This window comes from Mus pahari, chromosome 10 (assembly GCF_900095145.1).
Source record: "Mus pahari chromosome 10, PAHARI_EIJ_v1.1, whole genome shotgun sequence".
NCBI classification, from domain to species: domain Eukaryota; kingdom Metazoa; phylum Chordata; class Mammalia; order Rodentia; family Muridae; genus Mus; species Mus pahari.
This window is the reverse complement of record NC_034599.1, coordinates 19,810,208-19,823,926: the sequence shown is the minus strand read 5'-3', so window position 1 is coordinate 19,823,926 and position 13,719 is coordinate 19,810,208. Positions and strand designations below refer to the sequence as shown.

At 36.3% G+C, this 13,719-nt stretch overlaps 1 protein-coding gene across 1 annotated transcript in view; it reads left to right on the top strand.

Annotated features, from left to right (window-relative positions):
* Window positions 1-13,719, top strand: part of LOC110328713 (probable C-mannosyltransferase DPY19L2) — a 155,651-nt gene that overhangs the window by 137,334 nt on the left and 4,598 nt on the right. Inside the window, exons 17-21 of the mRNA XM_021208137.1 lie at window positions 1,187-1,211; window positions 2,593-2,712; window positions 3,566-3,740; window positions 5,321-5,420; window positions 6,942-7,067. Of these exons, the coding sequence (XP_021063796.1) occupies window positions 1,187-1,211; window positions 2,593-2,712; window positions 3,566-3,740; window positions 5,321-5,420; window positions 6,942-7,067 (546 nt within the window). The remainder of the gene's footprint in view (window positions 1-1,186; window positions 1,212-2,592; window positions 2,713-3,565; window positions 3,741-5,320; window positions 5,421-6,941; window positions 7,068-13,719) is intronic.

Below are 13,719 nucleotides of genomic sequence, written 5' to 3'. Positions count from 1 at the left end.
GGGGGGGGGGAATAGGGAACTTTTGGGATAGCATTTGAAATGTAAATAAAGAAAATAATAATAATAATAATAATAATAATAATAATAATAATCTCAAAAAAAGCAGGGCACACGTTTTAACAACAACAAAAAAAGTGATGTCTTCTCAAATGTCTCTGAGGGAAAGCATTCAACTGTCGCATTTAACACTGTCCTATATCTACTGAATTAATGTTTCTGGGGAGGTCATGAGTTTTGCTTATTTATCTCTGTAATTCCTTTTTGTGGTACTTGTATTTTGTTTGTTCATATAATAAACTGGCTACTAGGTTTGTTCACACAAGTTGGATGGCTCCTGATGAATATAAAATAATTCCATAGATGCTAGGTCGGTCTTTTGTTACCTGCACGGTTCTTGTGATTGAAAGAGTTCAAGATAAAGAGATGGCTCCATTCCCTGGCTGCATAGGTAGAAAAGAACATATGAAGTAATCAGAGAAGTTTGATGCTACTACCTTCCAGCAGACCATCTATACCCACTTAAAAAAACCTACAGATGTGAATTCCCGCTAGTCACAATCTAACTTGTCTTTCCTAGAATGTTCCTTCCTGTAAAGCCTTAATAAAGCACAGTCTTTTCTGTAGAGGAATAGAATAGACATTTTTACTTGAGTATTGGATTACTATAAACTCCATGAACATGAAATTATTTATATACTATTCATATTCTATTGGCAGTGCAATATTTAGAACACTATACATTACTATATGTATTCAAATAGTTAGAGATGCTTTTCAGGAAATAAAATAACTATATATCTTAGAGATGTTTAGCAAGTTATATATAAAATATTCATGTAGTTTGTAATTGTGAAAATTAAAACAAGCCAAAAGTCCAACAGAAATCATTGGGAACACTTTATTTATAGTACATAGCTTAAATACATAAACAGGTGTCTTCAGGGATCAGTAAAACATATTCTAACTTAATCAAAGATCAGCTTTTTCATATACCATAAGTAGAATGATGGTGAATTGTGCCTTTGAAACTTTGTAATTTTACTGGCATATATAGTGCTTTAAATTTTGTACTTTACACAGTCTAGAAAGAATCAAAAATTTAAAATCCAAAAAGAAAATAAATGATGTTACTCTTAGGATGTTGTAATGGATATTCAGTAAATAGGTCATTTTTATTTTCTTCCAGAAAACAGCTTCTTGACGACGGTGAGGTAAAAGCTCTCTTTCTTGGTAGACTTATGTATTAAATCCCACTTGAAGTATAGTTTGTGAATGTGCAGCCCTCCTGCTGATGTGCATCAGTGCAGCTTGAATTTGGGGCAGTGGTAATCATTTCTGCCTGGCCTTCCTTCTCCTGTCTGGTCTCAAAATGACTAGTAATAAGAATTTGAAAGCCAACTCAAAAAATGCAGGAAAATTATCAGAAGTGACCTATTTACTCTTTTTTTTTTTAAGAGGAGGTTGTTTCATAACTTCCTCCTTACACCTTATGTATAAATACATGGTTTTAAAATTTTTATTTATCCATTTATTTTATACACTATTGTTCTGTGACTATACAAGTGTGTACCCTAAAACTCTTTCCATTCCATTAATTATCTTTTTATGGTCAGGTATTTGTTACTTGTTCTTTTTTTTGTTGGTCATCAACTGTGTTTCCTTTGGGGGTTATTAAAATGTCCCCCAATGCGCTTTGATCATTTCTTCAATATGGCCCTAGAAAGACAAAGTCAAAGTAACTGACTGTTCTCTAGCATACTGATAGTTTGGAATTACAGAAAATTTTAGTATTTCAGTGGTTTTATTTTCATTTCATTTTAAAGTACAAGCTGAGTATTTGCCTTTTGGTAAACGTAAATGCCACATATCTGTAATGTAGTTGAATATCAGTAAATTAGAGTATAAATATTTAGCTGTCAACACACTTGGTTTCATTGATTATTGCCACATCCACTGCACATTTTTCTAGTGGACGTTTGTGTTTTATGAATATCTCAATTAGGAAAAATTTCATTTAAAATCTTTGCCCCATGGAACTCTCAGATTTGTTCAACTAGGATAGAGGATGGATTAGTACAAATCCTTAGACAATTCTACTTTAAACCCTGTCTGGCTTGTGTGCTACTATGATTTCTCTTAACTGAAGTGCACGTGTGTATCTGAAGCTTTTTGTTTTTGTCCCCTTGTCTTCCTCCCTTCCTTGTTCAAAGCCTTTCCCAGATATCACCATCCTTAAGGCAGTGCCTTTCGCACATCTGTGCTGCTGGCCTCATTCCTCTTCTCCATTTTCTTCTCCATTGTTCTTGTCACTGTCTAATCTATTGCAACTTATTTATGTACAGAGGCCTCCCAGTGCCCCCTTCTAACTAAATGCACTAAGGTGTGGGCCTCGTGAGGGCCTCAGGGTTCTGTGTGTAGCACTCAGATCAGTTCCTTGCACAGATGATTATATTGTTAAATCACAGTTGAATGGATGGATGCATGTATTAACATGCTTAATGCTATGCTGGGAGAGTTCTGCCCTCCTGTATAAGAAACATTTTATTTTTGTCTGTTAATTTAAACATGGATGAATTGCTTTGTGTCTTGCAGTTGATTTTCCACACCTTGCAGTTGCTGGCATTCACAGGTCTTGCCATCTTAATCATGCGGTTGAAGCTGTTCCTGACCCCCCACATGTGCATTATGGCTTCTCTGATCTGCTCACGACAGGTACGTCACCTTTGTTGAGGGACTATTATAACAACTGACGAAACTGCCTTGGAGCTGCTGCAGTTTGCTAAGTCATCCAAAATCTGAAAGCAGCAAGTGCTTCAAACTGTGTTCAAAGAGTTTAAATGCCAGTTGATGATTCGCAGTTAGCAAGAAAGTGGCTTTGAAAAATTCTGATAGACTATAAATGATGTTTCTGTAGAGAAGAATTGAGTATTCCTTCCTGCTGTTACCATCATGTCTACAAATAAGTCTTTAAGTCTGTGCAGGTGTTTCAGGCCCACAAAACTCCCAAATGGCAAATTTCCAGTGCTGCAGAGGCTTGTGGTGGTCCTGCTTGGATAAAGAATTCCTAAAAAAAAATTCTTTCTATTCTCGCACTCCTTACTGTATAGTTAATAGATACACAAGCTAGCTAGATAACGATGTAGATGAGACAGACACTCAGTAGATCTAAATGCACCTTACTGTGTTTTGACAGTTTAGCAGTCATTTTTTTCTGAAAGGAACATACATGTCAAATGATAGTGGATTTCCTCTGGTTATTCAAGCCATCATAAAAATCAGCCAAATGTTTAGCATATTTCAAGTAGTAGTTCACTAATTCTACTGTCTGGCTGCAAGTCAGTACTGGAAAGACACTCAATTCTTTCAAAAACACAGAAAATTTATTTGTAACATATCTAGTAATTCCAGAATGTTGGCTGTTTGAAAGCAGCAGATAGACATTCCATGTGTCTGTGTACGGAGATATAATTACCCACTTTGGTTTCAGCAGGAAGGTGAGAATGTAATTTTGATCCAATAGTACTCTTCATATAAGAAATGTAAATAAATGGTCTTTTTATTTCAGCTCTTTGGCTGGCTTTTTTGCAGAATTCATTTTGAGAATGTTGTCTTTGGCGTTCTGACAATGATGTCAATACAAGGTTGTGCAAATCTCCATAACCAATGGAGCATAATGGGAGAATTTACTAACCTGCCTCAGGAAGAGCTCATACATTGGATCAAACACAGCACCAGGCCAGGTGAGCTGTTATGCATATATAATATAGCATATATGTATATATTTGTTTGTCACATATAGCTAAGAATTCCATCTATGCATATATGTGTATATATGTACATATATATACATATATGTACATATATACACATATATGTATATATATTTGTGTGTGTTCATGTATGTGAGAGGCAAGTGTGTGTGTGTGTGTGTGTGTGTGTGTGTGTGTGTGTGTGTGTGTGTGTGCAATTCTAACTTGTAGTAGTTTGCCTTTTAATTATGTTATTTGACAGTCATTTGGGAGAAATACACATTTGGTAGGAATTATACTTCAGTTTTGAGTTGCCATGACACTGTCATGATGCTAGTAGTTGCATCATGCCTCTCCATCACTGAAAGATAAAATTGACTCTCTGTACTGTTCTATGCCCTAAGTATTGATTGACATGTTTTCAGGAAGTTGCATTCAGAGTGCTTAATTATATTTTGAAAAAAAAAACAGTTATTTCAATAGATCTAAATAAAATGCCATATGTTTCTGACCAATTTTTATTAAAAAATCTTAATAATTATATAAACATTTAGTATATTAAAATGTCAAGAATTAGGCTTTTGGGCCATATAGTTGACTTTGATGTAATATTAACTATGGCCAAATTTATTCTTCCAAAAATGTATACAACAAGTAATGGATGATTTAAAGAACTGGAGAGGCAGTAAAGATGTTGTGAGCCTCTGTGTGCGTGCAGGGAACTAATCCTGAGTCTTCTGCAATAGACTACAAAGCTATCTGGCCAGTTCCTAAATTATAAATATTGACATACTGAAGGATAACATTTTCTTCTAACAAATCAACGTGACTATAACTCACTACCAACAACAACAACAAAAACAAATCTTTGAAAAATTGTACCATGACACTAGGCTTTGACATTGTTCATAGTAAGACAGAATGTTTTTCCCTTTGTTGAGTTTTCTACCTGCAGTATTGAAGTAGTTAAGGTAAATTTATAAGTGTTTCAATGGTATAGTCCTGGCAGATCCATTAGCTTTGCTACTTCTGAGCCTATTTTTTTACACAATAAAAAAAATAACACACACAAAATTCATTAAATTATCCTACAAACTAAGTGACTGGATCCCTATTTAAAAAAAGCCATGTCCACGGTGTCAGTGAGATAGCTCAGTGGGTAAATGCACCTGCTACAAACCTGAGGACTTGATTTAGATTCCCAGACATCATATGGTAGAGGAGATTCAATTCCCAACAGTTGTTTTCTTTACTCTACATATGCTTCATGGTGTGCATTTACACACACACACACACACACACACACACACACATGGATGCACATAGACACTAAATAATTAAATGTAAAATGAAAATTAAAATTATATGCATAGCTCCTAGCATCAGGGAAGCAAAGTTTAAATATTCCAGAAGACAAGGGATACATATTGAATAAATAAGATATCTGCCTCAGGGGCCATTGTGTAAGATCTTTATTTTTTTTTCTTAACTTGAATTGAGATTTTAGGGGCACATTGAATTTCTTATTTTCTTGGAAATATTTTGTTAAGTATTGTTATCATGTTTCCCAGATGCCGTCTTTGCAGGTGCCATGCCTACGATGGCAAGCATCAAGCTGTCTACACTGCGTCCAATTGTGAACCACCCACACTATGAGGACGCAGACTTGAGGTGAGCAGCCCACTGCACCCACTGGATAGAATATTCACTACTTTATAGTAGCACTTAGAAAAAGGAAAATGCTCGTTTACACACACACACACACACACACACACGCACATACATGAACCACACACACACATACTCACAAAAATGGTTTATGTGTATGGAGGTTAGATGTGTATGGTGGGGGGAGACAATACATACAGAGATGCTGAGACAGAGAGATGTGCACACTCCACTGCCCAACCCCCACACATACAGAAGGGGGCAGGAGGAAGAGAGAGAGAGCACAAAAGAGAGCAAAAGAGAGCATAAAACTCTAAAGAAGTCAAAAGAGGTTAAATAAATTTGATTCACAACCACATTAGGCCAGCCTCTCTCTCAACTTCATATGCTTCTTTGGCTGCTTTAAATATTGCAGATCTTTTCAATGGTTAATGAGTAGTTGATTTCCCCACATAAAGATTAAAAATAATAAATCGAATTTGCTATAAAATGTTTTTTTAAAATTATGGAACTTCCTACATGAGTAAGAGAAAATTCTACCTTTCCTTTGATGACTAAAACTTCTGTTTACCTCTGTGTGAGTGTGTGTGTGTGTGTGTGTGTGTGTGTGTGTGTGTGTTTGTGCATGTCTATGGACCAGAGGTAGTGGTGGATGTATTTTCTGATTCCTCTCCACCTTATTCGTGGAGACAAAGTCTGCTTAACATAGAATTCAGCTAGACTGGCGAGAGAGTTTCTGGGATCTGCATGTCTCCTGCTCCCCCCTGCTCTGTTTGCAGGCATGAGGTGATATTTTTGGCTTTGGATTTAAGGGACCTGAATTCAGGTCTTCATCCCAGTGCAGCAGGTATGGATTTAAAAATGATTTATCAGTCTTTCTTTGTTAAAAGAATCTTTTTCTCTTAATATTTGGAACATTGATAGAATAAGTAATTTTGATTTATCCAAAAATTTCTGTCTAGTTGTAGTGATTAAACATCCCAAACAACATTTAGTTCATTCAGGATTTTGTAACAACTCCAATATACCTTCTAGTATGCCACATTTGATTGGCCATCCTGGCATTTCAAATTTTTCTATGGTACTTTTCCTATCCATGGATGTATCCTGGATGCTCACTGCTAAATATTCCCTTGGCAGTTTGTCTGTTTTTAGTTTCTACAGAGGAAATTATCTATCAAGATTCATATTGTCACAAGCCTCAGCTTCTACATGACAGAATTATATTCTGTTAACAGATTTTTTTGTGTGTGTGGAGTATATGAAGCGAATTATCATCTGGCCATCCAGTACAAATTATCTATATATTTGGCTTAGCTATAGCAGGCATCAAACTGCTGTAGAATTCATATGTTGAAAATAGAAATAGACACATGAAAATTAATCTCTCAAAGCAATTGCATAATTTGTGGCAATATCCATCTTCCATCCATTGAGGGTTAGGGTATAATTTGCTAGCAAATCTTCTTTAATCTATTATTTATCTTAAAATAGGCTTGTAATTGTTGTTGTTTACATTTAAAGGGCTCGAACAAAAATAGTTTATTCTGCATATAGTCGAAAATCTGCAGTAGAAGTGAGAAATAAGCTGTTGAAATTACATGTGAATTATTATGTTCTAGAAGAGGCATGGTGTGTTGTGAGAACAAAGTGAGTATCGATAATAGTATGTATAACACAGCATATTGTAAAGCAAAATGAATATAGATATTATATATAATACAGTATATTGTAAAGCTTCAAATGCCTCCATTCTTTACTGATACAGTGCTGCTACATAATGCTTAGTATTTTAGATATATCTCATTAACCTATGACCATTGCAAGTTAGAGAAGTTAAATTATACTATCTTCTCATAATATATAATATATTTTAATATCTTAATTTTCATATGACCTTTAGAACTTACTTTCCTCTGGAAGCATAAACTATATAAAGACTAAGGAAGTAAGGTATTGCTTTGTCACAGGAATTTATCATGAAATACTTAAGTCAGGTTAAAATATCTATTATAAATGTATGTTCCATAATTTTTCCAATGTTTGCAATGTTTATATTAGATGTCTAAAGTATAAGTGAATTATAGTTATCTGCTACTGTTAATCAGTTATACTGAATATAAGGCTTCAAATTTCTCATAACTAAAGATTATATAAGTAAAAACATAAACATTTTGAGATTTGTGTTTCCAAAATTAAAATACAAAATAATGTCTTCTCTCTAGAGCAGTGGTTCTCAATGTGTAGGTGGTGACCCCTTTGGGCATCAAGTAACCCTTTCACAGGGGTCACATATCGGATATTTACATTATAACTCATAACTAGAAAATTACAGTTATGAAGTAGCAACAAAATAATTTTGGGGGGGGGTTATCACAGCAAGAGGAACTGTATTTAAGGATCGCAGCATTAGGAAGGTTGAGAACCACTGATAGAGAGAGTCCATATTCAAAGAATTAATAATAAAAAGAACAGAGCTAGCCACAAAGTTCCAAGGATCGGCACTCACCTGGCATGTGCAGGGTCCTGGCTTCTGTTCTAGAAACACAAAAATTAAAGTAGAACCTGCCATGAGTCAGTGGAAAGATACACCATCTCTGTGCAGCAAGACCAACTGCATTCGGGAGCTCTAGAGGTGAACTCTAGAACTAGAGATAAACTCTAGAGTTTAGGTGCAACATTTAAAAAAAGTTCTAAACAGCAAATCTGATTCGATACAAGAAAAAAAAATCAGTGAATTTGAAGTAGATCATGTAAAAGCAACTAACACAAGCAGGATTTATATAAATTATTTACTAAGAAAAAGTTGCCAAGATCTGGAGAGTATAATTAAGTAACTGACCATGAGGGCCATGGCTGAGGCAGAGCATGGGATCTCAACGATAACACAGGAAAGAAGGAAAGAAGTAATAGAAAACAACACCCCAAGAGCTGTCTAAGTCTCTGAGGTTGGAGAAAGTCACTAACAGAAATCCTCTGCAAAGTCCAACAAGTCCACAAAGGGCAAACCCTGCGAAAACCAGGGCAAGGCACATGCAGCCAATCAGAAAGCTCAAGTGAGGATGCCTTGAAGAGAGGAGGAAAGGACTCACACTGTGAAGGACACCCAACTTCTTAAGAGAAAGAGCCAAATTATCTGGTGCACGAACAAGCAAAGTCATGAATAAAGAAGTCATGAATTCTATAGTCAGCAAAACTCTACCTGTAAGAGAGGGTCACCTGATGGTGTTCAGGTCTGTAAAGTCTAAGTGGCCTCCTGCAGGCAGACTTATCACAAGGGGTTCTAAATGTTTGAACCAAATAAAAATGAACATACAACTTTAAACAAAAACAACCTATCCAACTGAAATGTACAAAGGAATCTCATATTTTGATAAAAATTAATAGACACACACACACACAATTCTTCTCCAAACCTAATACAACATAGACGAGTAGATTACAAATCTGAATGTTTATGTGTTTAAAATGATGGAATTATATTCCTTAACAGGCTGGAATTAAATTAGAATTAATTAATAACAAGAAAGCTACCTGGATAATATCTAAATAATTGCATTATAGATAATGCAATTAAAGATCAGACATAAAATCACAAAAGGAAATTATAAAATGTTTGAACCAAATAAAAACGGACACAGCATATCAGAGTCTGTGGGAAATATCACAACAGACAATAAAGGACTTTAGATATAGAAAGAACTCTTAAATTGCAATAAGAAAACAACTCAACTAAAATAGACAAAATACTTAGATGCTACAATAGGAAATACACGAATGGTAAAAAATCATATAGAAAGATGCTTTATGTTACATTTACAAAATGTACATTTAACTCACAAGGAGATACCCTTAAATCACCTAATACAACGTTGAAAGTTGACAAGAAACTGACCGTCCCAAGGGGTGCTGAAATGAAGGCATACCTACTACTCTTAATATCAGTTGTGGGAATAAAATGTACAAACCATATAATGACAGAATTGTAAAGCTTCTTAAGAAACCTGACATCTACTCTGTATATTTGCTTAAAATTAAAGAAGGAATATATTGAAGCTGAAGAGATGGCTCAGGAGTTAAAGAGCATTTTCTGCTCTGGTATGGACCTGAATTTGATTCTCAGCACCTAGGTTAACAATCACCTGTAACTCCAGGGGATATAATGTCCTCCTCAGCCCTCCACAGGCACCAGAACACACATAACACACACACAAACACACACACACACACACACACAAACACACACACACACACACACACACACACACGAGCATAAAGTAGAGCTTAAAAAATTAAGTGTTCATCTGTACTTAAAATTACATGCAGTTATTCACACCAGCTTTGTTTTATAGTCTTAACTGAAAAATAGTTAAAATATTTACTAACCAGTGAATTAATTACTAAAACACATTATTAGAGTATTTAGAAAATGTAGTAGCATTCATCAATAGGAATGAATGAACCCTTGATACATACAGTGTGGATCATAATTATACTTAGGAAGATAAGCCAGACAAAAATGGAAGGAAAGCAAGAATTCCGGGAAATGCATACAAATCTCCAGGAACAAGGAGATTTATGTACTGTTATGTTTGAAAGGCCTTGTAGAGCAGAAGAGTGAGCTGCAAAGTGTAAGGATCAGCTGTGGGGAGAGAGCTATGTGCTTTGGTTTCACTGTTGCTCCACAGGGACATGCATGCATTAGTTGGCAACAGACTGTAGCTTATATGTACCATATATTAAGTAATTATTGATCAGTTTTATATTCTAAAGTCTAACACATTGGAGAGGATAAAAAAATTCCCCTACCTCAAATGTAAGAAATAGTACTAAATTTGGCAAATTTGGTACAGATGTACCGAAGAAGGTATTTTTTTTCCATTTGTATTTACATTTTTTTGTTCTTTTGTTTTATTAGATATTTTCTTCATTTATAATTCAGATATTATCCAGAAAGTCCCTTATACCCCCCCGCCCTGCTCCCCAACCCATTGAATAAACTACATCAATACTAAAATAACAGAAATTATGAAGAGTGTTAATGCCATATGTTTATGCAAATAAAGAGCAATTTGAATACACATACATTGTAGAAAAAATGCAGTCACTTTGGAAGGTAATTTTGAGGTTGTTTTCAAGTTACAGATCACTTACCAATCTGCTCTACATCACTGCTTGATGTCTGCCTTAAATTAGTTTAATGAGTTCTCATACTGATGGTACACACTGTCACCAAGACTGCAAGTGCCTAGAATGCTCAGTAGTTGGAGAATCAATAAATAAACTATGGTGCTTCTATGCCATAAAATACTAGTTAGGGATGCAATGGGCAATAGTAATTAGAGGAAATAAAATGCTCTAATTTCAGCTCTTGCAATAAACCCAGACCAAAAGCACATGATGGGAGGAAAGGGTTTATTTGGCTTATAATTCCAGGCCACAGTTGCTCATGAGGGAAGTCAAGGCAGGAATTCATGAACCTCAGGCCAGGTCTGCTTGTTCTTAGACACATTATTACCTTCAGAATCTCACTTCACAACCAGAGAGACATATGGCAGGTACCGTGGAGGATTTGCTTGAGAACTGACTCACAGGCTTATGCTCAGTTAGATTTGTATTAATATTTTTAAAGATTGTGTGTGAACGTGTTTGTATGTTCCTGCGTGTATAGATGACACATATTTGTCCGTGTTCATGGAGGTTAGAAAGGGGCATTAGATTCCACGTAACTGAAGTACAGGCAATTGTGGGCCCTCTGTCAGAGCAGTTTGTGTTTTTAATCTTTGTGTCATTTCTCCAGCCTCTTAGCTAGACTTGTTACAGAACTGAATACCAATTGCAATACCATTGATGCTATTCCATTGGCCTGGGTCCTGTCAGACCAATTAACAATTAAGACAATCCCCCACATACATGCCCACAGACCAACTGGATGTGTTCCACAATTCCTCAATTGAAGTTGTCTTCTCAAGTGCTCCTATGTAGTAACTTGACAGGTAATCTCACCAGGACAAACAGTATCTAATGGTATCAAAACCACAGTATTCTGGGGGCTGGAGTGATGGCTCAGTGGTGAAGAGCACTGGGTGCTCTTCTGGAGGTCCTGAGGTCAATTTCCAGCAACCACATGGTGACTTAGAACCATCTGTAATGAGATCTAATGCTCTCTACTGCTATATCTGAAGACTACTACAGTGTACAGTATACTCATATACACAAAATAAATATATAAATCTTTTAAAAAGAACTAAAAAAAAAAAAAAAAAACCCCACCCAACTACACAGTATTCCAAGAGAAGGAAGCCAGAAATGAAAGGCTTAGACAAGAGAAGCAGCAGAGCCGCTGGGACAGGCTGCTACAGCCCACATGGGCACTCAGGAGGTGGAGCTGATGCTCAGTCCTCTGTGCACCTTCCCTGCCAGAGGAGAGCTTGCCTCCAGCGAGTGTCTGTCCCTGGGACTCAGGTGAGATCGATATTCTCTCTCTGGTGACTCTCTAATGCAGGTCCACTCAGGAGCACACAGGCTGCAGAATCTGCAGAGCAGCTGGGAAGGGTCCTAGGGGACTACATCTGCACCCAGGAGGTGGGGCTGTTAAACAGACTTCTGTGCACTGGTATTCCCAGGAGAGAGCTGTTCTCTCAAGAGTGCTGACACAGGCTTACAGACTCACAGGAGGAACAAGCTCCAGCTAGAGATAGCAAGAACATCTAACACCAGAGATTACGAGATGGCGAAAGGCAAACACAAGAATCTCACCAACAGAAACCAAGACTACTTGGCATCATCAGCACCTAGTACTCTCACCTCAGCAAGTCCTAGATACCCCAACACACCGGAAAAGCAAGATTCGGATTTAAAATCATATCTCATGATGCTGGTGAGGATTTTAAGAAAGACATAAATAGCTCTCTTAAAGAAATACAGGAGAACACAGCTAAACAGATAGAAACCCTTAAAGAGGAAACACAAACATCCTTTAAAGAATTACAGGAAAACACAACTAAACAGGTTAAGGAATTGAAAAAACCATCCAGGATCTAAAAGTGGAAGGAGAAACAATAAAGAAATCACAAAAGGAGACAACTCTGGAGATAGAAGTCCTAGGAAAGAAATCAGGAGCCATAGATGCAAGCATCACTAACAGAATACAAGAGATAGAAGAGAGAATCTCAGGTGCAGAAGATTCCATGGAAAACATTGACACAAAAATCAAATAAAATGCAAAATGCAAAAAGATCCTAACTCAAAACACACAGGAAATCCAGGACACACTGAGGAGACCAAACCTCAGGATAATAGGTATAGATGAGAATGAAGATTTTTAACATAAAGGGCCAGTAAATATCTTCAATAAAATTATAGAAGAAAACTTCCCTAACCTAAAGAAAGAGATGCCAATGAACATACAAGAAGNNTACAGAACTCCAAATAGTTTGGACCAAAAACGAAATTCCTCCTGACACATAATAATCAAAACACCAAATGCACAAAACAAAGAAAGAATACTAAAAGCAGTAATGGAAAAAGATAAAGTAACATGTAAAGGCAAATCTCTTAGAATACACCAGACTTCTCATCAGAAACTATAAAAGTCAGAAAGAATATCCTGGGCAGATGTCATACAGACCCTAGGAGAACAAAAAGGCCAGCTCAGGCTACTATACCCAGCAAAATTCTCAAATACCATAGATGGAGAAAATGAAATATTCCATGACAAAAACAAATGTACACAATATCTTTGAACAAATCCAGCCCTTCAAAAGATAATAAAGGGAAAACTTCAACACAGGGAGGGAAACTACACTCTAGAAAAAGCAAGAAAGTAATCTTTAAACAAACCTAAAAGAAGATAGTCACATGAACAAAATCTCAACTCTAACAACAAAAATGACATGAAGAAACAATTACTTTTCCTTACTATCTCTTAATATCAATGGACTCAAATCCCAAATAAAAAGACTAACAGACTGATTATTTAAACAGGACCCAACAAATTGTTGCATACAGGAAACCCACCTCAGTGACAAAGACAGACACTACCTCAGAGTAAAATATTCAACATCCTTAGTCATTAGGAAAATGCAAATCAAAACAACCATGAGATGCTAACTCACACCAGTCAGAATGGCTAAGATCAAAAACTCAGGTGACAGCAGATGCTGGTAAGGATGTGGAGGAAGAGAAATAATCCTCTCTTACTGGTGGGATTGCAAGCTGGTACAACCACTCTGGAGATCAGTCTGGCAGTTCCTCAGAAAATTGGAAGGATTCAGCAATACCACTCCTGGGCATATACCCA